Raw genomic sequence first — 21,948 nt, 5'->3', positions numbered from 1 at the left:
TTAGTTCGTTTGGTCCACGGCAGGCGTCGCTTATCCACGTGATCTTCACGAGACTTGTGCAAAACTTTGAAACGTGACGTGTCAGCCAGGTGTCAGTGCCGCCATTTTGAAAACTGTTTTCCAAACGAAATATTGCACAAAAACGAGTTTAAATGATGATTACTGCTGACTTTTTTCAAACTTTCCTGATCGCTCTCAAAACAAACAAAACTTCCAGCTTGATTACATCAGCATTCAAAAGAGGGCGCGCGCGGCTTTTAACAATGTTGGAAGATGTCGGTCACTTTGATTTCCGCTGTACGTTTTACTTTCGGCCTACGATGTCTCGCACAGGTCTCAATGAATCTCGTTTACGGCCATTGCTTTGACATATGGACTGATATATTACAGAGCATATTTCACACACTCAGAACTTGCTATAGCAGCAACAAAATAGCGATCAAAAATGCATTCCTATATATAATAAAATGAGAAATAGAATTTTGATAATAAAAAAATTTGCCTTCAGTTCCCCTTTAACCCTCAATTAGGCCTTTGAAGAAGTGATGACCAGACAAAATGTCGTCAATTCCCAAAAATGATGTCTCATGGTTGAAAAAAACCAACCTATTCTGATCTCCAATATGTAGCAAGTACGCACACACACTACATTACACTTACATTTATTAATTTAGTAAACCTGTGTGTGTGTTGTATGTGTATAGACTGGAAGTCAAGCTTGATTTAATTTAAATGTAAATATAAACAACCAGTAAAATATTGTTTGTTGTAACTCTCTTATTAACTAGTTGCCAAAAGCACAGATGCTATATTAAATCAATGCTACGAATTAGCAAACATGACCTGGAAACTTGTGCTAGCATTAGCGTTTTTATTTTTGTTACCTAGTCAGATGAATTTAATCAGTTCAGCTAAAATCTGACTTCTGCATCTTTCTAATTCTAAGACATTTGCTTTAAATGTACACTACCGTTCAAAAGTTTGGGGTCACTTTGAAATGTCCTTATTTTTGAAAGAAAAGCACTGTTCTTTTCACTTTAAACTCATCAGAAATCCACTCTTGAGGTATTTCACTCACGTGACCAAGTCATGTGACGCTGCCATTTTGGACGGCACGGCTCGAATCAGTTTGAATGCGAGGAAGGCGACAAACAAAAAATATAAAAGAAAAAGGAGCGAGATGCAGAAAACACCTTCACTATCCAGCGACGTAGGGCATTTACAGGGCGAGCAGAGGGAGAGGTATTTGCAAAAATTGAGGTTAGCAGGCTTAGAGAACGACGTTTACCTGCTTCCACCAGGATTGTTCACTGACAGCTAAGGTTTGTTCACATTTTCATTTACTTTCAGTCCTCAGGATAAACAAAATGTTATTAAATGTCATTGAAATAACTTCTTAGTCTGTTGAGACATGGCCCGTTATAAGTTTTTCCTTTACTGTATTTACTAGTTTACTGAGCGCGCTCCGGGGCGGGCTGGCTGGCTGGCTAGCTAGCGCTCCGGGGCTAGCTAGCGCTCCGGGGCCGGCTGGCTGGCTAGCTAGCGCTCCGGGGCTGGCTGGCTGGCCAGCTAGTGCTCCGGGGCTGGCTGGCTGGCCAGCTAGCGCTCCGGGGCCGGCTGGCTGGCTAGCTAGCGCTCCGGGGCCGGCTGGCTGGCTAGCTAGCGCTCCGGGGCCGGCTGGCTGGCTAGCTAGCGCTCCGGAGCCGGCTGGCTGGCCAGCTAGTGCTCCGGGGCCGGCTGGCTGGCTAGCTAGCTAGCGCTCCGGGGCCGGCTGGCTGGCTAGCTAGCGCTCCGGGGCTGGCTGGCTGGCCAGCTAGTGCTCCGGGGCTGGCTGGCTGGCCAGCTAGCGCTCCGGGGCCGGCTGGCTGGCTAGCTAGCGCTCCGGGGCCGGCTGGCTGGCTAGCTAGCGCTCCGGGGCCGGCTGGCTGGCTAGCTAGCGCTCCGGAGCCGGCTGGCTGGCCAGCTAGTGCTCCGGGGCCGGCTGGCTGGCTAGCTAGCTAGCGCTCCGGGGCCGGCTGGCTGGCTAGCTAGCTAGCGCTCCGGGGCCGGCTGGCTGGCTAGCTAGCTAGCGTTCCGGGGCCGGCTGGCTGGCTAGCTAGCTAGCGCTCCGGGAACGGCTGGCTGGCTAGCTAGCTAGCGCTCCAGGGCCGGCTGGCTGGCTAGCTAGCTAGCGCTCCGGGGCCGGCTGGCTGGCTAGCTAGCTAGTGCTCCGGGGCCGGCTGGCTGGCTAGCTAGCTAGTGCTCCGGGGCCGGCTGGCTGGCTAGCTAGCTAGCGCTCCGGGGCCGGCTGGCTGGCTAGCTAGCTAGCGCTCCAGGGCTGGCTGGCTCAGTAAACTAGTAAATCCAGTAAAGGAAAAACTTGAGACTGAAAGGTTTTAACAGTCATCCAAATGACTGAACGTAAACATTGCTACAGTAACATACCAGCTACTGTTGTTGACATTAGCTAGCTTGCCGTCCAAAATGGCGGACACCGGGGCGTCACGTGACCCTGTGACGTCAGGTGAAATACCTCAATACATTGCTAATGTGGTAAATGACTATTCTAGCTGCAAATGTCTGGTTTTTGGTGCAATATCTCCATAGGTGTATAGAGGCCCATTTCCAGCAACTCTCACTCCAGTGTTCTAATGGTCCAATGTGTTTGCTCATTGCCTCAGAAGGCTAATGGATGATTAGAAAACCCTTGTACAATCATGTTAGCACAGCTGAAAACAGTTGAGCTCTTTAGAGAAGCTATAAAACTGACCTTCCTTTGAGCAGATTGAGTTTCTGGAGCATCACATTTGTGGGGTCGATTAAATGCTCAAAATGGCCAGAAAAATGTCTTGACTATATTTTCTATTCATTTTACAACTTATGGTGGTAAATAAAAGTGTGACTTTTCATGGAAAACACAAAATTGTCTGGGTGACCCCAAACTTTTGAACGGTAGTGTACCTACAAGCTGTCTTCTTGCTAGCTTGCAGGCTAGGATGCTAATCATTCATAGCTGCTAATATGCTATATTTGAGTGAACAAATGAAACTTCCTTCTTTCTTTTAACTTTTTTGTTTTAAAAAAATGTAATATTTATTAATAAACTCGTAACTCTTGCTGGTATTCCTAACATTAGGGGATTATCACAATGTTACGCTACGTCCTAATGTTAGCTAAATGGGAACACAGCTAGCAGGAGCACATTTTTAGTTTGTTAGCATAGCTTGGAGTATTAAATGTTAATATTCGAGTTATCTTCAAACTCAATAAACCAAACATGAGGTCATAGTGAAGATAACGCAAGCTGTAAGAATTTTATTACTAAAGGTCTTCGATAACACGCAGCATAGCATGGACTGTCAACATAACCTGAAGTGGTAGCCAAGTGCTTTATTCCTCTTATACCACAGAAATTTGTCAACACTAAATTTCTCTCTTTCTGATTAGAAAACTTCACCATACACACTTTTTTTAAAAAAAAAAATCTGATTATTATCAGCGAAGCGTCCGCTGTACATGAGCTGTTACTATAGAAACGATAACGAATCAGACTAAGAGCATTAATATAACCCTGCACTACTCTCAGAGCTGCTGTTATAGAGAATTAATCAACACTTTCTTGACCAACCAGAGTCCAGAACTCAGCAGCGCCATGGTGTAAATGTCATAATATTTGGACATGTGACGTAGCTGCACATCTGGTTTCCTCCCCTAAAAAAAAAAAAAAGAAAGAAAGAAAGTCCATCAGTTAGTGAGCAGTGCTGAAACAGGAGCTGACCATGAAGACGTTCGCGTTTCTCCTCTGCCTGGTCTTATTGACCTTCTGCACAGGTTTGTGAATTTATTTGAAAAACACTTATTTGTATGTTTAATAAATACACCGTAGTGTGTTTTAATTTCATAAATATCACCCAGACCCACATTTCTGTAAAGTCAGAAGCAATCATCTTTAAAAACAAGCAGCAAAAGTTCGTTTTTGTCTTGTACAGATTTACTGAGATCACTGGAAGCTGAGCGCGATGAGATTCTGCTGTATGAATGAAATAAAAACAGTGAATACAAATCAACTGAAATAAATTCATTAATCAGAATGCAAGTGATCTTTTATAAGAAAAAATTCTTAATATGAAATTTTAACATAAACTTTCTAATCCGCGTTTAAATAAATATGAAGTTTTGATACAAAACACTCAAATAGTAATTAAAATCAGTTTCAATAACATTCCATTCCTGCGTATCTGAGAATGTAAAGATTCTTCATGAACCTGGGACGCATGTTTTTTGTTTCTCTGAATATTTTCTGGATTAGATCAACATTTTTATGTTTACTCCTCACATCTAACATCAGAATCAGTACGGCATAAATATGACGAGATAAATCTGTGAATACGAGACAGAAAATCGTGTGTGTGTGGAAGTAAAGTGAAGGTGTGAAGTGTTTGCTACGTGGCTGTTTTGCCAGAACGGAGCCTCCAGGTTCAAGGGACGGGTCACGGGGGGCTCCCAGGGGACGGGACGGGATGAATGAGCACTTTGTGTTCAGAGAGAGAGAGAGAGAGGATGGGGGAGAGTCCTCAATAAATTTACATTCATTTATATTCAGTTATAAATCAGTATGAATAGAGTATTTTAGCTGTACCTGAGTAAATACATCGTGTTTTACACACTGACCTGATGAAACATGCATTAAGAAAATAATCTGATTTTAAAAATTAACAAAAAATAACAATAAACAAGTCTAGTTTATTTAAACAAAACAGTCTGATGTTGAAGACATCTGAGAATTCCTTTCACATCACTGTAGATTTATTATTATTATTATTATTATTATTATTATTATTATTATTATTATTAACCTAGAAATTAGCAAACTGAAGGTACAGTTTTGAAATATCAGCCTCACTGGTTCCAAGCTAATCATGCAGGAACCTTCCATGGCACTAGATCAGTTACAATGCTAATAAGACTTGTTAACACATTTCCACCAGTATTAGTTAAATATGTTAAGCTATGCTCGTCCATTACAAGTTTACACACACACACACACACACACACCAAGTTAGCTGAGTTTCTCAAAGGAGGTAAATTGCTAGATTTCTTCATGCCAGCTAACTTCAGCTTATCTTAATTAACCAAACTGAAAAATCTCTTCTTCTTCTTCTTCTTCTTCTTGTTAATAACAAGTCACTCCTCCCTCATTTTACAACTTCGATAACTCACTCACTCGCTAACTAACTAACGAACATTTTTATGGATTTTATCAGTGTGGACTGATCCCCCAGCTCTGGGATGAACTCACTCACACCCATTACATATTCATTCATTTTTAGCATGAATATTCATTTTATCCTAGCCAAATAAATAAAAAGCTCCAAAGTTGCCATAGAGTGTGACATGTTATTTTCTGTCCACACATGTTTTGACAGAATATTTAATTTATTATATTTTTCAAAATTTCTGCTCAGCTAATTGAGGTGGTTTCTGAATATTTGTGGGATCTCACTGACATTTTAGCAGAGACCTAAAACTTATGCATTCTTACGAGGCCCCCTGGTGGCTCGGAGGCCTGAAGCAACTAGCTAGAAATGTTTATAGCTACAAACAGACATGCCCTGTGTCGTTTTCATTACCTGATACCTTTAAGTTAATATGAGAAAGCCGTTTATATTTTATGTTTATTCTTTATATTACCTTATTTTATTTATTTATTATTTTTATTTTGCTCAACTAAAAGAAGGAACTGTATGTGATTTTGAAGTGCCTTGTTTGTATGTTCTAAGTAAAGTTTTGAAAAAAAAACGACGTTCCTTGTGTCCAAAATCACTCACTCGTTCACTTCTCCCTACTCACTATATAGGGAATTACTGTATAGAGAACTATATAGGGGCGGCACGGTGGTATAGTGGTTAGCGCTGTCGCCTCACAGCAAGAAGGTCCTGGGTTCGATCCCCGTGGCCGGCGAGGGCCTTTCTGTGTGGAGTTTGCATGTTCTCCCCGTGTCCGCGTGGGTTTCCTCCGGGTGCTCCGGTTTCCCCCACAGTCCGCAGACATGGTGACTCTAAATTGAGCGTAGGTGTGAATGTGAATGGTTGTCTGTGTCTATGTGTCAGCCCTGTGATGACCTGGCGACTTGTCCAGGGTGAACCCTGCCTTTCGCCCGTAGTCAGCTGGGATAGGATCCAGCTCGCCTGTGACCCTGTGGAACAGGATAAAGCGGCTAGAGATAATGAGATGAGAACTATATAGTGAGCTCATTGGTAAAATGAAAAAACTCTTTCGGACACTAGTCCGTCATGCTGGTATTTACGTCATTACTGTCGCACAATTAAAACGTGTCAGATCAGTCAGCTGGTGGGTTTCAGAATAATAAACGCATGCGTGTGTTTTTGTGATAAATTCGTATTATACTGAGCGTATTTCCCACATTAATCAATACACAGTACCTGCAGCTTTCAGTTCTGTTTAAATCAAGGCTGAATACTTTCTTTCTTCTTCGCCGCTGAAAGAAAGTATTAAATCAAATTTGAGGCTTATGATTTTATTTCTTTCAGCACAACCACAATGCATGATGGGATATATTGCTTGGTTAATAACCATTGTTGTACACTACTTTTCGTGATGCATTGTGGGATACTTTGAGTCCACTATATAGGGTGTAATAATCCTCACTATACATTCAGACAGCACTACAGAATGGCGTCCTCATTATATAGTCCACTGTATAGTGATTAGTGAGTGATTTCGGACACAGACATGGTGTTGGTGCGAGGACAGGAGGCGGGACTATCGTAGCGTAAGAGCTGGTCTAAAATAAAGTGGAGAGCTGGTTTCTTGCAACTCTTTTTCTCTGAATTATTTAATGTGTTATTACTGGTTCAGTTTAGCTGTACACTGCCACCTAGTGGATGGAATGAATACTACAATACAGTGCCTTGAAAAAGTATTCATACCCCTTGAACTTTTTCACATTTTTCCACCTTACAATCACGAACTTAAAAGTTTTTTATTGAGATTTTATGTGATAGACCAACACAGAGTAGCACATAATTGTGAAGTGAAACGAAAATGATAAATGGTCTTCAAAATTTTAAACAAATAAAAATCTGAAAAATGTGGTGTGTATTAGTATTCACCCCCTGTACTCTGATACCTCTAAATACAATCCAGTGTAATCAACTGCCTTCAGAGGTCATCTAATTAGTTAATAGAGTCCTACTGTGTGTAATTTACTCTCAGCATAAATACACTTGTTCTGTGAAGGCCTCAGTGGTTTGTTAGAGAACACTGAAGGACAAACAGCATCATGAAGACCAAAGAACTCACCAGACAGGTCAGGGATAAAGTTCTGGAGAAGTTTAAAGCAGGGTTAGGTTATAAAAAAATATCCCAAGCTCTGAACATCTCAAGAAGCACTGTTCAATCCATCATTCAAAAATGGAAAAAGTATGGCACAACTGCAAACCTACCAAGACATGGCCGTCCACCTAAACTGACAGAGCGAGCAAGGAGAGCACTGGTCAGAGAAGCAGCCAAGAGGCCCATGATCACTCTGGAGGAGCTGCAGAAATCCACAGCTCAGGTGGGAGAATCTGTGCACAGGACAACTATAAGTCGTACACTCCACAAATCTGGCCTTTTTGGAAGAGTGGCAAGAAGAAAGCCATTGTTGAAAGACAGGCATAAGAAGCCCTGTAGGGGACACAGCAAACATGTGGAAGAAGGTGCTTTGGTCAGATGAGACCAAAGTTGAACTTTTTGGCCTAAATGCAAAGCGCTATGTGTGGCGGAAAACTAACACTGCTCATCACCCTGCACACACCATCCCCACTGTGAAACATGGTGGTGGCAGCATCATGCTATGGGGATGCTTTTCTTCAGCAGGGACAGGGAAGCTGGTCAGAGTTGATGGGAAGATGGATGGAGCTAAATACAGGGCAATCCTGGAAGAAAACCTGTTGGAGGCTGCAAAAGACTTGAGACTGGGAAGGAGATTCACCTTCCAGCAAGACAATGACCCTAAACATACAGCCAGAGCTACAATGGAATGGTTTAGATCAAAGAATATTCATGTGTTCGAATGGCCCAGTCAAAGTCCAGACCTAAATCCCATTGAGCATCTGTGGCAAGACTTGAAAATTGCTGTTCACAGACGCTCTCCATCCAATCTGGCTGAGCTTGAGCTATTTTGTAAAGAAGAATGGGCAAAAATTTCAGTGTCTAGATGTGCAAAGCTGGTAGAGACATACCACAAAAGACTTGCAGCTGTAATTGCAGCAAAAGGTGGCTCTACAAAGTATTGACGCAGGGGGGCTGAATACTAATGCACACCACATTTTTCAGATTTTTATTTGTTTAAAATTTTGAAGACCATTTATCATTTTCGTTTCACTTCACAATTCTGTGCTACTCTGTGTTGGTCTATCACATAAAACCTCAATAAAAAACTTTTAAGTTTGTGGTTGTAAGGTGGAAAAATGTGAAAAAGTTCAAGGGGTATGAATACTTTTTCAAGGCACTGTATCTGTGGAGTCAGTTAGTGATAATGGTTCAGAGTGTGTTATCATCCTGTACATACACACAGTGTGTGTTAAAAGTCACGTTCACACTGAACACAGTTCACTGACATGGAAACGTAATTATTTCCCAAAGAAGCGAATCCTGTGGTGAAGGAGAGCTTCGCAAAGCAACTTCTCCGCAGCAAGAGACAGAAACCAGGTTATCCTGATGAGCCAATGAGGGTACGAGAGCCAATACACACACACACACACACACACACACACACTTACACATTCAGTAGCATCATAAGACATTATTTCACATAATTACTTTCGATCCCATATTCATTTATTCCATAATAACAAAGCAATGCTGTAAAAATAATGTAATGAGATATTTTTATATAAATCAATTATATATATATTTTTCTTCTCTCTCTCTCTCTCTCTGTAGGAATACATGTTGTATTTGCAGCAGTTGGAGCTCAGAGCTCGTGAGACAAACCTTGAAAACTGGCTGAACCCTCATTGCGCTCCTCGCTGTAACCGTAACTATGGTTACCCCGTTTAAACCTTCAATATCTCCGTGTAGGTAAACAACAACAAAGCAACAAAGTTGAACTTAAACATAATCTTGGGACTACAACATTCACGCAACAAAACGACAGGCTTTCGTTTGTATTCTGCGTACACGCTTGACATTTCAGTTAAGATTTTCTCACAAATTAAGTTTGATGCTGTAAAAAAGTGACCAATCCAAGCAATTATTATTATTACTATTATTATTATTATTATCTAATGATTCATCTGATCAACATTGTGGTGCATGTGGTCTGACGTTTCTTCAGTTCCCCACTCAGAACGTTAATTCCTACATGCAATTATTTTCCACAAAAAAGGAAGAAAAATTATACACATGGTTTCATCTTATCCTGTCATATACGCCCTCTCATTAAATGTGCGTAGAGTTGTTACAAAGGCCACGCCCACAAGCTGAAGTGGCGCCAATGCTTGTAACAATTTGTCTAAATAAGTGAAGCACCGTCAGCTGAATTCAGATTTCCCTGAGGCTTCTAGAGTTTTACCACACTAGAATTACTATAATTCAGTTTCACATGAGAGTTAAGATTATTCAAGAATTTTAAAATACTGATTCACATGAGAGTTCTGGAATTCCACTTCAAACATGAATTCTACGACTTCGGCTTCGCTGAGAATCCTAGAATTAAACCTTGCATGACTTGTATGAGAGTTCTACAGGTTTAACCCAGAGATCTAGATTTCAGCTTCACCACAGAGACGTGGAAATCGAGCGGTGAAGCTTTTTTCTGAGTTGCTGCGTAACATCGCAAACTGGAACCAGAGCTCTGAAATCAAAACCTGGGAGTGAAAACATTTCATGCAAATTTTCTAAGGAATTCTTAGCAGGAAGTAGGAGTTAATAATTATTGAAACAAATCTTAATTAAGCATGATGTCAGGAAGTAGGATGAGTTTTATTGCTGCAAATTATGTTAATTTAGCCACACCCCATTTCTGTAGCATTGAAATTGTCATAATAATAATAATAATAATAATAATAATAATAATAATAATAATTGGAAACACAATTCCAACCTAATAATAATAAACCTAAAGTCAAGGTGAATTCAGGTAAAGTTGAGATAATAAAGGAAATGCTGCACTGCAAATACTTGACTTAATTAATTTGACGTCACAGAAGGGGGTGTGGTCATGCTGTGGCCAATTATTTTAAAGCTAGACTGCCTTCCAGATTTTTCAACTGTAGGTCATAAAAAGAATTTTCCCTGCCATCCAATTCTTTTTGTTTAGTGACCGAAAGCTACTGAATTCGAATCACAGACTTCCAATTGTATTCGTTTTTTTTAAACAGAACAATTAATGAATTTATCTCCATGTGACTCTAAATTCTCTGCTATTTTTTCCTGCTTCACCATGACCCGATTCACGATACTACATCATGCATCACATCACGTGGTGGGCTTTCCCCGTTCACGCAAGGCATTGTGGGATACAAATTTGAAACAGGAGAAAAAAATGGAGGACGTGAGTGTGCGAATGAAATGTGAAAGAGCGACTACAGTAACGGAAAGAAAGTGAGAAGAAAAGACGTTATGTTCTATATGAAGGAAAGGAAACGCAGGACCAAACTAATAAATATGGGCGCTCAGCGAGCACCTCGGTGTGATCAGCTGTTCGTTTAGCGACAGAATGATGGAACTGTCAGTGCACGCCAAAGGGAAACCTGTAGATGGCAGTAATGCAACACTGTGGATGCCAGCTGCCGTAAAACCCAAAAGAAGAAGAAGGTAAACCTGTGCATGCGCACACGGACTTCCTCTGTCTGCTTGACTGCGCCAAGCGAGTGATTTCATGCACATTATTTGCTTTAATCCCCTCAAATTAAATAACTTCCCAGCCACAGAATGGCCTGATATTTTGTGAGATATTACAGAAATAAACAGATATCACAATCACCACATTTCAGACGGAACTAAATTTCACTGGTTTTATGAAATCGAAAGGCCGTCTAGCTTTAAGGTTATAAAATTTTCATGACTGAGATATTCCACTTTTTTATGTACAAGATTTATATAAAGTTGTTTCCAATCATTTACATTTATAATTTAACCAAAGAGTCTCATTAAGAATGATTTCAGTCAGTTTTTACCAAAAGCTCCTTCACATGTTGATGATGAAACACTGAAGATTTCACAAATATACTTGTCTATAAGCAATCTGTATACTGATTTGATTAATTCTTTCATTTAAATGAAAAAGTTTATCATGAATGTGAGCTGTGTAAGAGCTCCGACCTGAGACACGTGCGCATCTGAACTGTCTCACTGCTGCCCCCTATCGCTGCTCTTCACTCTGAGGACCTCACTTTCAGGCATGAATACTTTCATACAGCCACTTTAATCTGAGATTTAAGATTAGAAGTCTTGATTCTCTTTATTTCTAAGGATTTTCCTGCAGTCCTGGTGATATTTACTCCGCTCTCTGATTCCGGATCATTTATCCTTTACTAAATTTTTGCACTTCATTTATTTGTCTCAGGTCACAGGTTCCTCATAGAAGATCCTCCTCATGTTGTTATGTGAAAGGAATCATACATTTAGCCACCGGTCTGATCTGAGATTAGACATTTCTGTAGAAATCCTTCAGAGTCTTCAAACTGAAACTCAGGCCAAAGGATTCTTTTATTTTGGGAAATATTTCAGTTATGTGGTCGAACACACAGTCTTTAGGGTCATTAATGCCTTTTTTTTTGTTTCAGCAGGATGAACATGATGATGATGATGATGATGTCGGTCCTGGACAGTGAAGGCAAAGGAAAAGTTTATATTTTTGGCTTATAGCATCAAACACAGCAAAAATAAATAAATATGTTCTCAAATCTCAGATACGATTCATCCCAGCAGGCTCCTCCTCCACCCACCCCCTATCCATCCCCGCCCCGCCCCTCTCCCGTGTTAAATGCATGCATTTAGAGATGCTTATCCCAATAATAAACATCTGCTTTGCATTTCTCTTCGTGTCTTTTTATGTCTGATTTCATCACATAGCCATCATTAGAATTTTTTTCTTTATTCCTAATAACTAAGGACATTTATTTAGCTTTATTAGACCTCACTGGACGTGCTATTTAGCTCGATATTATTTGAAACATGGATCTATCCTTAATTGAAAAGACGCGCTTACAGATGTTCACTGCACTTATAGAACCGGAAGACGTGGGTTTTTTTGAGCATTATTTTTTCCCTCTTCATGATGCATCATCATATTTCACTGAAACTACAGTTACCTGTGCTCTAAAGGTCTCACTGGGGTCTTCAGGAAATGATCAGCCCGAATAAAAGGAGGATAAAGGCCAAATAATAATAATAATAATAATAATAATAATAATAATAATCTAATTATCTCTAGCCGCTTTATCCTGTTCTACAGGGTCGCAGGCGAGCTGGAGCCTATCCCAGCTGTTTGACCGGAAATTGATGATGTCCGCGTGTCGATCGAAGAGAATATGAAAATATTTCTTTGTTTGTATTTATCTTTATTCACCATGTGCAGAGAGAGAGAGAGAGAGAGAGTCCAGAACATTTGTGTAGATTTCAGGTTTGAACCTTTTTGCATTCTGTCCGGTTTTTATTCCCAGTTTTACTTTCAGTCGCTTTAACATCAATTTCACACTTTAACACTTTAAGACGAGCCTCTGGTTTTAAAATTTCCTGAAGAGTGATGAGAAGAAAAATAATGAGAAGGTGTTGCTGAGTGATCCGGGCAGGGCAGTGAACAAATAACGCTCTGAGAAAATTCCAGAATAATTTACAGCCTCCTTCCGTTCAAAATAACAGCTTAAAATATTAAGATAAATATATAATAGACACTGGCTAATGTTTTATTTTTGCCCCGAAAGTGTTAAGTAGTTAAAATTAAAAATAAAATAAAAGAATGAAAGGATTAATTAATTGCATTTTGCGCACACAAACTTATTCGGGTTTTTAAAAAAAAAAAAGTGAGAAAGAAATAGTGACCCCAGTTCTCCAGATCAATGAGCTTTTCACAAGAAAGAAAACCAGTGCAGTAAGTTCGACTCAGTGTTCATCTTCTACACCAGAACACTTTTATAGAGAAATCAGACACGATTTTACGCACCAGAGCAAAACGCAAAAAGCGCATCGGCTCTTCATTTGGCAAAGAGTGAAACATGGAAAATTTATCAATCAATCTCTCTCAGAAACATGTGCAAACTTATTTTTAAATATGTGACAGCCTATTATAACTTGAGAACACTGATCAGGTTCTAAATTACGCAACAACAACAAAAAAAAAATCCCTGAACTTTTCTCTGAAAAAAATGATCATTTTTTTTAACTTCGTGCAGCTTGTTATGGATGTTACTGAGTGTTACACACTTTGTCAAGCGCTAAAAGAAAGAAAGAAAGAAAGAAAGACTATAGAAGACAAATACTCCGATCTACTGTGTCTTCATCTATAAATAAAATTAAAATATGAATTTTAAAATACTCAGTTTTAAAATTAATTTTCAAAAATTTAAATAAAGTCAAATATGATTGTTTTTGTAAAATTAAATTAAATTAAATTAAATAAAACAAGCAAAACTCAATTCAGTGTTCGCAAAATTCCAAGCCACCACACACACACACACACACACACACACAAATAGTGTCATATATATTTAGTTTAGTATATGATTTGTGATTTTTTTTTAAAAATGTAGTCTTTTTTTTTTTTTTACAGGAACAGGGCTCCGGGAGCCAAACAGATACACATCTATAACCCCAGACACTGATTCAGCTCACAGCTGAAGCTTTTTCTAGTGCATGCAAACTTCTCCTCGAGCACGTCCTCCATCACGGTTCAGTGTTCAACACAGAAAACAGAATAAAACGTTCATATCTCGAGATCATCAAATACAGCACATGGTGATGAGAAAGGAGCAGAAACAAACACTTTGTGGTTGTGACTACGGGCTTTAAAACCAACACGGAAAGTGAAAAAGAACCATTTTTGGTTTCCTAAAAAAAAAAAAAAACAGTGTACACTGAGCTGGGAATCTTGAGTTCACCATGGAACCAATAAAATGCTTCCAGAACTTTGCAGTAGGTTTTCAGGGAATCAAAAATGGTTCTTCACATGTCACTTGACCCTAAAAGAAATCTGAGATCTTTATTTTAAATGTTCATTGTAATAACATTATCACTGGTCACAATCATTATTAGTAATTCTCAAATGATTCTACATGATTATGAAAATATTCCTCAGGTTTGTCTTCATAATTCATTATTTATCCTCCACTCCTCATCCTGTTCTCCAGATGGACGATATTCTGGTAACGATACTGCAGCTCAGGTGGAATATTGTAATAGAATTATCGAAGTGTGTCACAAGAACCGAATCATCTCTTGTCTTTAAAGAAGCCTTCGTCCGTGTTGCTCTCTTTGATGGTGACGGTTAAAAAGTTTGTCGTCACGTCTGTAATCGTTACCTTCTCCACGTTGCTGAAGCAGGGTCTCCATGTGTCCTCGTCCTCCTCCTGGTCCACTTCCTCCTCTGGTTCTCCGAGAATCCGTGCCATGGGGATCTTAGCGATGAGTGAAGGCTGGTGATGATGATGCTGATGATGACGATGATGATGATGATGATGATAATGAGGATGATGATGTTTAATGGCTGACATGTCTCCATGTTTCAATGCTCCATGATGTCGGAGGTGTTTAAAGTACTTGCGGTGGAAATGACTGCCAGAGTGCTCTCGAGTCCTGCACTCATCACTTGTTTTGGTCCATTCCATCATCCGACGAGGAAAAAGGAGAGGGTTCTGTCGCTTTTGAGACCTCACGCTCAGAGCGTCCTCGTCGTCCTCGCCCAGTTCGAGACGCGCCATTTTGGATGGGATGCCCGACATGGACTCATCCATCTTGCTCTTTTCTGAGTGGAGGACGCTCGCGTAGCCCTCTCTGAACAGCTTGGGTTTGCGACCCCGTTTTTTGGGGATGTGGCCCATCCTGTCTGATTCGGTTCTCGGTGACAGAAGGGGACGATGATCTCGGGGTGGTTCCTGGTGGGGGGGTCGGACGCTTTCTCCCCGGTTCACTGTGCTGGGAGGGAAGATGGTTGGGACAACACTGCGGAGACCCTCTCTGGCCCTCGGCGTCACCAGAGGCTCGGGGTTTGGGTAGTTAATGCGGATGCTGCGTGAAGATTCACCACGGAACTCATAGGACCTTGCTTTGGCTTTGGCCTGAGCCTGTAGCGAGATGACAACTGGTTATAGATTTACAACCAGGACAGACATTTTCAAACAAGAAGATGTATAAAGATGATAAATATTAAACATGCTTTTGTGTGCTCTTAAAAAGGCTCTTCTACAACACTCTTGTCTTTGGGGTGGTTCCTTTAATATCTTTCACCTGGAAATGTAGATATAGTTCCCCTTAAAGCTTTAAACATGCCGCTTTCAAAGCAAACCAAGGTACAGAACCAAGGTACACTTGATGGTACCACCCCAGCAACATGGAACAATACAGCTTAGTACCTTTGGAGAATCATTTTTCATCACCAAGAACCATCATGCAAACACTTGTGATGGAGAAATAAAACATAATTATCATAAAGAAGCCTTTTCAGGTAAACAATAATCTCATCACTCTTGGAAATAAAAGGTACCAAACTGTACTTTTCTTCGTCATCTGGGACAGTACCATCATGGACACATGTTTTGTACCCATTTCATCTGGAAACCTTTAAAAATTACATAAGGTACCTAATTTCATAATAAGGTACATAATTTGAAATATATATATATATATATATATATATATATATATATATATATATATATGGGAAAGTACCTTTATTTCTGAGGTAGCTAGAAGGCCTGGGTTTTCTCTAAAGGTTCCAAGTAGAACCTCTGTAGAAACCTCAGCTCACAATCAAAATCACACACAGCAGCTTTGAGCTTTTGGTGTAAATGTGTGTTGATGATGTTTATCTTGACGCTGGAGACATTTCTCACTCTCTTAGAAATAAAGGTACCAAAACAGTACTTTAGTACCTTTAGTGTGTAGGCTGTGTAAAGGGTTTATACAAAATGTGACCCATGGAAGAAGGAAAAGTCTGTGTTTCTGAGTCTGCAGCATTAAGAACCTTCATGTGATGTGAAATGTATGATGTGGAAATTACACTTCAGAGATTTTCTTGGTGATGGTGGTGCTGTGTTTTGTTTTTTTGAGGAACAATTAATGATTCTTCTACTGGAACCTTTTGTAAAGATTTCTTTATGACAATAAATCTACGTGAATAAAGCTAAATAACGATCATGCGCTCTTGAACACTGTCACTTCATTCTCAGTTCCTGTACCTTCATGAGGAAGGTCTTGAGTTTTGGTCCTCTTTTCTTGGGTCCAAACAGTTCTCTTTCACGCTCCCTGGAGCAAGAAAAACAAACATACACACAAAAAGCAGCCATGCCCATTTGAGAACCAATGAAGGGGAACCACATGACCAACATATGACCGTGCATTTCATTTCACAGCATTGCTTCTGTCTCAGATTACCTTTCCTCAAAAGCAGCAAAAAGCCGAGAGTCCAGAATGTTCTCTTCCGGTTCCCAGGTGCTGTACCTGTGAGGAACATGCATGGGATGTGTTGTTTTTAATAGCCTGCTGCTGCAGCGTGTGTGTGTGTGTGTGTGTGTGTGTGTGTGTGTGCATGCATGTGCGCCGCTCGAGCTGGTTCTGGTTTGACAGCCAGCCATCGTCGGCATCTCAAACCACATCATCTAAAATAGAGCCCAGAAAGAGGGAGAGAGACAGAGGGAGAGAGAGATCGCCATGTCTGTTGTTAAATACTCACTTCTGTGACCAACCTTTCCATTTCACCAGATACTCCATCCGACCCTGCGCCATCACACATGCAAGAGAAGAAAAACATGTATTTGTGGTTAGCTCGAGCCTGCAGCAGCGGTGGTGGTGTTGGTGGAAGCTGTAATGCCAATAACACGTTCACACACGCATGCATTCAGCAAATTATTCTGAAACAATGGCACATTTGACTCGACAGTGGAACACGCACTCTTCTGATCCGCCGCTTGATGATGGATTCGGCAGCGAACACCCTCTCTCCGACTGCAGACAGCTCCATGTTTTCTTCCCCCGTTAGCTTTAGCCGGACCAGGCGAGCCTTCTCGGTCGATTCGATGCCAAAAAGAGTCGATTCTCCGAGCCTCGTCATTGGGAGCGGAGAGTCGACTCCAAAGCTTCAGAGTCGGTTTCATTCGGCACATGTTTGCGCACACGGTGTAATACGAGAAGGTTGAGATGACGCTGTGAGATTTATAAAGTTCACAATACACACACACACACAACGAACCATCTCTGGCTTCTGGAAGTACCTCCTAATGGAGGGTTCTCCAACCATTTAGTGGTTTCTTTGTGCATTTTGGTGCATCACTGAACTGAACATTTACATCCTGTGGAAAATAATTGATGATGGGAAATGAGACACCAAGAAGGAACCTGACTGTAAGATCACGGAGCCCAGTGGCAGGTCCTTCAGGAACCACATACGGCTCTTACATTGCATTGTTCTATTCTCTTCAAGCACCCATACATTTAATTCTAGCACCTTTCATTTCAGGTGTGTGTGTGTGTGTGTGTGTGTGTGTGTGTGTGTGTGTGTGTGTGTGTGTGTAGCCTCTGATTGTGGTCATGGTAAGACTGTTGTTCTGTAATAATAATAAGAGCAGAAATCATTATCATTAATAACAAGTCATGATAATAAAAGCTGTGTTTATTATTAATCTAATGTCCTTATGAGCTGTGAATGAATAATTATAAAGCCCAAATCTGCATTCTTCTTCTTCTTCTTCTTCTTCAGCGCTCTGCCTGATGGCAGGTCCGAGTTTCCATGGAAGAAGTACAGTACTGATTCTGATTTCCCATCGCCTTCTACCGAATTATTTATAGAGGTTTTCTCCTCTCCAATTTACAAAAGTATCTTGGTTCACTAGCTGCCCATGCTGGCAAAGTCAGGTGATACATAAACGTCCCCAAAACTAAATGCCTGTCAACAGCAAAATAAATAAATAAATAAATAAATAAATAAATAAAAATCTGCCTTTACACCTCACAATTTACAGCAAAGCTATAGAACAAGTTTGTCTACCTTGGTCATAAGTTATCATGCTGGTTCTACTGCTGTTAACCACAGAATAGGTTTAGGCTGGGCTGCCTTTAACAAAAACAAAGATCTCTTAACTTCTCAAAGGATTCCTCTTCATATCAAAAGCAAAATCTACAACATATACATTTTAGCAGGCGTCCTTCATGGACTAGAATGTGTAAACTGGATGTCAAACCTGTACAGAAAAATAGAGACTTTTCAAAACCATATTTTGAGATTCATGACAAACCACAGGTTAACAGACCACATCAAACTTGAGGATCTTCTTGAAGCTACTAAAATGACTCCCATAATGAATGTAATCAAGAGCAAAACCCTCAAACTTTTTGGTCATGTGAAACAGGCAGAAAGAGGACTTGCTAAGATCTGTGTCAAAGGTACGATGGAAGGCAAATGGAACAGAGGAAGATTGAGAAAGCATTGGCGAGACGATATATACCAATGGTCTGGTCTTAATATCATGACCTTTACAAAGCTAAACATAACAGGAAACTTTGGAAGCTTTGGAAGCATATTAGTGCCACAGGCAGAGACGGTGTTAGATGATGATTTATTCTCTCAACCATTCACAACTATGGACAGTTATACTCAGTGACTCTATTGGACACAGTTATAGAAACCAGTTATTTATAATTCACACTATCTGTTATCACCCAGATGAGGATGGGTTCCCTTTAGAGTCTGGTTCCTTTTGAGGTTTCTTCCTCATGTCGTCTGAGGGAGTTTTTCCTCACTCACCACCATCACCACAGGCTTGATTATTGGGGATAAATTAGAGATAAAATTAGCTCATGTTTAAAGTCTTTAACTTTCTGTGAAGCTGCTTTGCTAGAAGCAATGTCTGTTGTTAAAAGCACGATACAAATAAACTTGACTTGACAATGTAGAGCAGCCAATTAGCCTAACCATCTGTCTTTGGACTGTGGGGGAAACCAGAGCACCCGGAGGAAACCCACACAGACATGGGGAGAACATGCAAACTCCACACAGAAAGGCCCCATTGGCCTCGAACCCAGAACCTTCTTGCTGTGAGGCGACAGTGCTAAGCATGCTGTCAACAACCTACTACAGTTTCATCATCTTCATTAGCTGTTTTGTCCTGGGATCCTGGAAACAGGGTGTGAAGCAGGAATACACCCAGGATGGGATACACCAATCAACACCATGCGCACACTCATCTACACACTCATTCAGACCTACACTGTTAGAAACAGGTGTAATGTCAGAGTCCATTTCTGTCCCCATCTACACTAACGTACCCCCAGGGCTCATTATTGGACCTCAAGGTAACTGTGTGAACCTTTTCAGGGCCAAAAAGGTACTTATATGTTACCAAGCAGTATATAAATGGTACAAATAAGTACCTTAGAGGGAGCTGATCCAGTGACAAGCCATTACCCTAAAGGTACAATAATGCACTTTATTTTCTGAGAGTGTATAGCCAACTAAATGTGTGTGTGTGTGAGAGAGAGAGAGAGAGAGAGATCCATAGTGTACCTAAGCATGTTTAACCCCCAAAGTCTTGTTCATTTGACGAGTGTGATCACTGCATACTGTGCTCAGGTGTGGTTCACTTCACAGTTTGGCTGAGATCGTGCACAGTGTGACTGCTAAGTGCATGGAACTCAAACACTAAGTGTTCATGTTTCAGTTCATTGGAGCATATTGGGGTTAATAATGGGTCTGGTTCTCAGCTTATTGATGAACACAGATTGTAGTGAGTGAATAAAGCTGCATCATGATGATGTAAGCATACTCTGGACTGGAACATAAAGCGTAATGTGAGTGTAGGACAGCAGGGAAGAATTGTACTCAGGCCCGCTACAAAGCAGCCATAACTAGTGGGAGTACACTCTAAGGGTCCAACTTAGTGGAAGCAGGAGAGCCAGGAGAGCAGGAGAATATCGAAGTTTACACTGTAAAAAATGTCCGTAGAATTAACAGTGAATTTATGTAAAATCATGACATAAAAAAACTGTAAATACAAAAACAATGAAGCAGTGTGTAATTTACATCAATATACTGTAAAACTCCTAACCAAATACCACTGTTAATTTAACAGTAAGAATATGTTGAATTGATCATATTTTTTTGTATAATTTACAAATTGTTGTAGTTTAAACACAGACAAACTGTAAGACTAAAACAGAATGTGATGGTTAAAATTACATCATTGCCCTGTTAAAAAAACAAAAACATGCCCACCATTGTGGCTCAGTCAACTAAGGCATCATACAATGAATCTGGGGACCTGGGTTCAATTCCGACCTGAGGTCATTTCCCGATCTCTCCCCGTCTCTCTTTCCAGCTCATTTCCTGTCTCTGCACTGTCCTATCCAATAAAGGTGAAAAAAGCCCAAAAAAATTCTAAAAAAAAAATATCTGTCTAGTAGATCATTGCTTGTAACCATCATTGTTTATTGTACAATGAATATCCGTAAAATTAACAGTTATGTACTGATTATTGTACATTGAATACCTGTAAAATTGAACATTTTCAAACTGTTGTTTTTACAAGTGTTGATATACCTTACCGTAAAGCCATATACACTGTCACTGTATTTTTTACGGTGAAAAAATGGCAACCACAGCTGCCAGTTTTTCACTGTAAATTTGACAAGATTTTTTTTTACAGTGTACAATCAACATGTACAAAAGTTTCCAACAGGGGGCGCTGTGGTGAGACACCTGTCTCACAGCTCCAGGATCCCTGGTTCCAGCCTGTGCTCAGGTTACTGTCTGTGGAATTTTTGTGCCTGTTCCTCCCGTGTTAGTTTCCTTCAGGTTCTCTGGTGACACTAAACCACCCCCAGGTATGAATAAATGTGTGAAAACTTCGACTCTATTCCAGCCGCATGCACAGAGTTCCTGGGATATGCAAAATTCCGATGAACACTTCCTGAAGCTGATGATGAATTACAATAAAACAATGTCGTAAATGTTTCACACCTAGAGGCAATTTATTTCAGCCAATCCACCTACTGGTGTGTTATGAGGAGGTGAGAGGAAACCAGAGAACCCGGAGGAAACCCTGACAATCACATGGAGAACATGAGACACGCTGCACAGACAGAAACACCAGATCAGCGTTGAACCCGCAGTAAGCCGAGCGATGAGGTGGCACCTTCATACAGCACAAACCTCATATTTGTTTAGCAAATAAACCAAATCACTCGGACAAAAAAGGACGTGAGAACAGGGGAAAGGAATTTGCTTAAGCTATTTAATGCAGAGTTTATCTGGGTAAATCTTGTCCTGCAAATCTGTGAAGCTTGAAAACACCAACAGCTGAACGTCAAATCCGGAGTCCGAAATCTGGTGTAACTGTTCCCATGACTTTAGAGTTGAAGATTTACAAATGACACAATTAAACCAAAATTTTATCATTAATTTCAGCTTGTGGATATGAACTCAGTGGCTTAAAAGTTTCTCGGGGGGGAAAAGGTTCCTTCTATAGAGAGTGTGTAAAAGTTTTATCCTGTATGGAATTACAGACTGTCACTGGAATGAACTCACAACCTTTAACAACTTCAGCGAGTTTTATTTAATTCTCTGTAGATCCTCATAGAATCGAGAGGAAAGAAAAAAAAACCCGACTGTGTAGAATTGAGAGTCGGTTCTTGGGAAGTGAATCAGATGCGGATCCGACTCCGGAATCGAGCTCTAGTCGCGTCGCTTTCAGAATTCCAGGCAGCCCATAATAGTCGGCTGCTGCCCAGTGAACGCGCATAGACAGAAACCCC

At 40.5% G+C, this 21,948-nt stretch overlaps 2 protein-coding genes across 4 annotated transcripts; one reads left to right on the top strand and one right to left on the bottom strand.

The window, feature by feature from the left end:
- Positions 1-3,755: 3,755 nt before the first annotated feature.
- c4h17orf67 (chromosome 4 C17orf67 homolog) lies at positions 3,756-9,045 on the top strand. The gene is made up of 3 exons (XM_060918068.1): positions 3,756-3,810; positions 8,629-8,717; positions 8,929-9,045. The coding sequence occupies exons 1-3, from the start codon at positions 3,759-3,761 to the stop codon at positions 9,043-9,045; spliced, it is 258 nt and encodes an 85-aa protein (XP_060774051.1). The 5' UTR covers positions 3,756-3,758.
- A 4,640-nt stretch (positions 9,046-13,685) lies between these two features.
- On the bottom strand, positions 13,686-17,206 carry cbx8b (chromobox homolog 8b). Of its 3 annotated transcripts, XM_060918618.1 has the most exons (5): positions 17,096-17,206; positions 16,877-16,920; positions 16,579-16,644; positions 16,383-16,449; positions 13,686-15,269 (listed from the first exon to the last, which is right to left on the bottom strand). In XM_060918618.1, exons 1-5 carry the CDS (start codon positions 17,162-17,164, stop codon positions 14,418-14,420), a joined length of 1,098 nt encoding a protein of 365 aa, XP_060774601.1. In that variant the 5' UTR covers positions 17,165-17,206; the 3' UTR covers positions 13,686-14,417. The 3 variants fall into 3 exon arrangements, with proteins under 3 accessions (XP_060774601.1, XP_060774602.1, XP_060774600.1); XM_060918619.1 differs by lacking the exon at positions 16,579-16,644; XM_060918617.1 differs by having other exon boundaries at positions 16,579-16,920; positions 17,096-17,147.
- Positions 17,207-21,948: the final 4,742 nt, after the last annotated feature.

Source organism: Neoarius graeffei, chromosome 4, assembly GCF_027579695.1.
Source record: "Neoarius graeffei isolate fNeoGra1 chromosome 4, fNeoGra1.pri, whole genome shotgun sequence".
Classification (NCBI taxonomy): domain Eukaryota; kingdom Metazoa; phylum Chordata; class Actinopteri; order Siluriformes; family Ariidae; genus Neoarius; species Neoarius graeffei.
Note: the sequence above shows the minus strand (reverse complement) of the source record. Positions and strands in the feature narration are given on the sequence as shown.

Coding starts and splice junctions, on each gene's coding strand:
- cbx8b (XM_060918617.1), bottom strand. CDS start 16,802: ATGATGTGGTTTGAGATGCCGACGATGGCTGGCTGTCAAACCAGAACC. Junction 16,450..16,578: donor TTTGCTGCTTTTGAGGAAAG/GTAATCTGAGAC, acceptor TTCTTGCTCCAG/GGAGCGTGAAAGAGAACTGT. Junction 15,270..16,382: donor TCAAGACCTTCCTCATGAAG/GTACAGGAACTG, acceptor ATCTCGCTACAG/GCTCAGGCCAAAGCCAAAGC.
- c4h17orf67 (XM_060918068.1), top strand. CDS start 3,759: ATGAAGACGTTCGCGTTTCTCCTCTGCCTGGTCTTATTGACCTTCTGC. Junction 3,811..8,628: donor CTTATTGACCTTCTGCACAG/GTTTGTGAATTT, acceptor TATTTCCCAAAG/AAGCGAATCCTGTGGTGAAG. Junction 8,718..8,928: donor ATCCTGATGAGCCAATGAGG/GTACGAGAGCCA, acceptor CTCTCTCTGTAG/GAATACATGTTGTATTTGCA.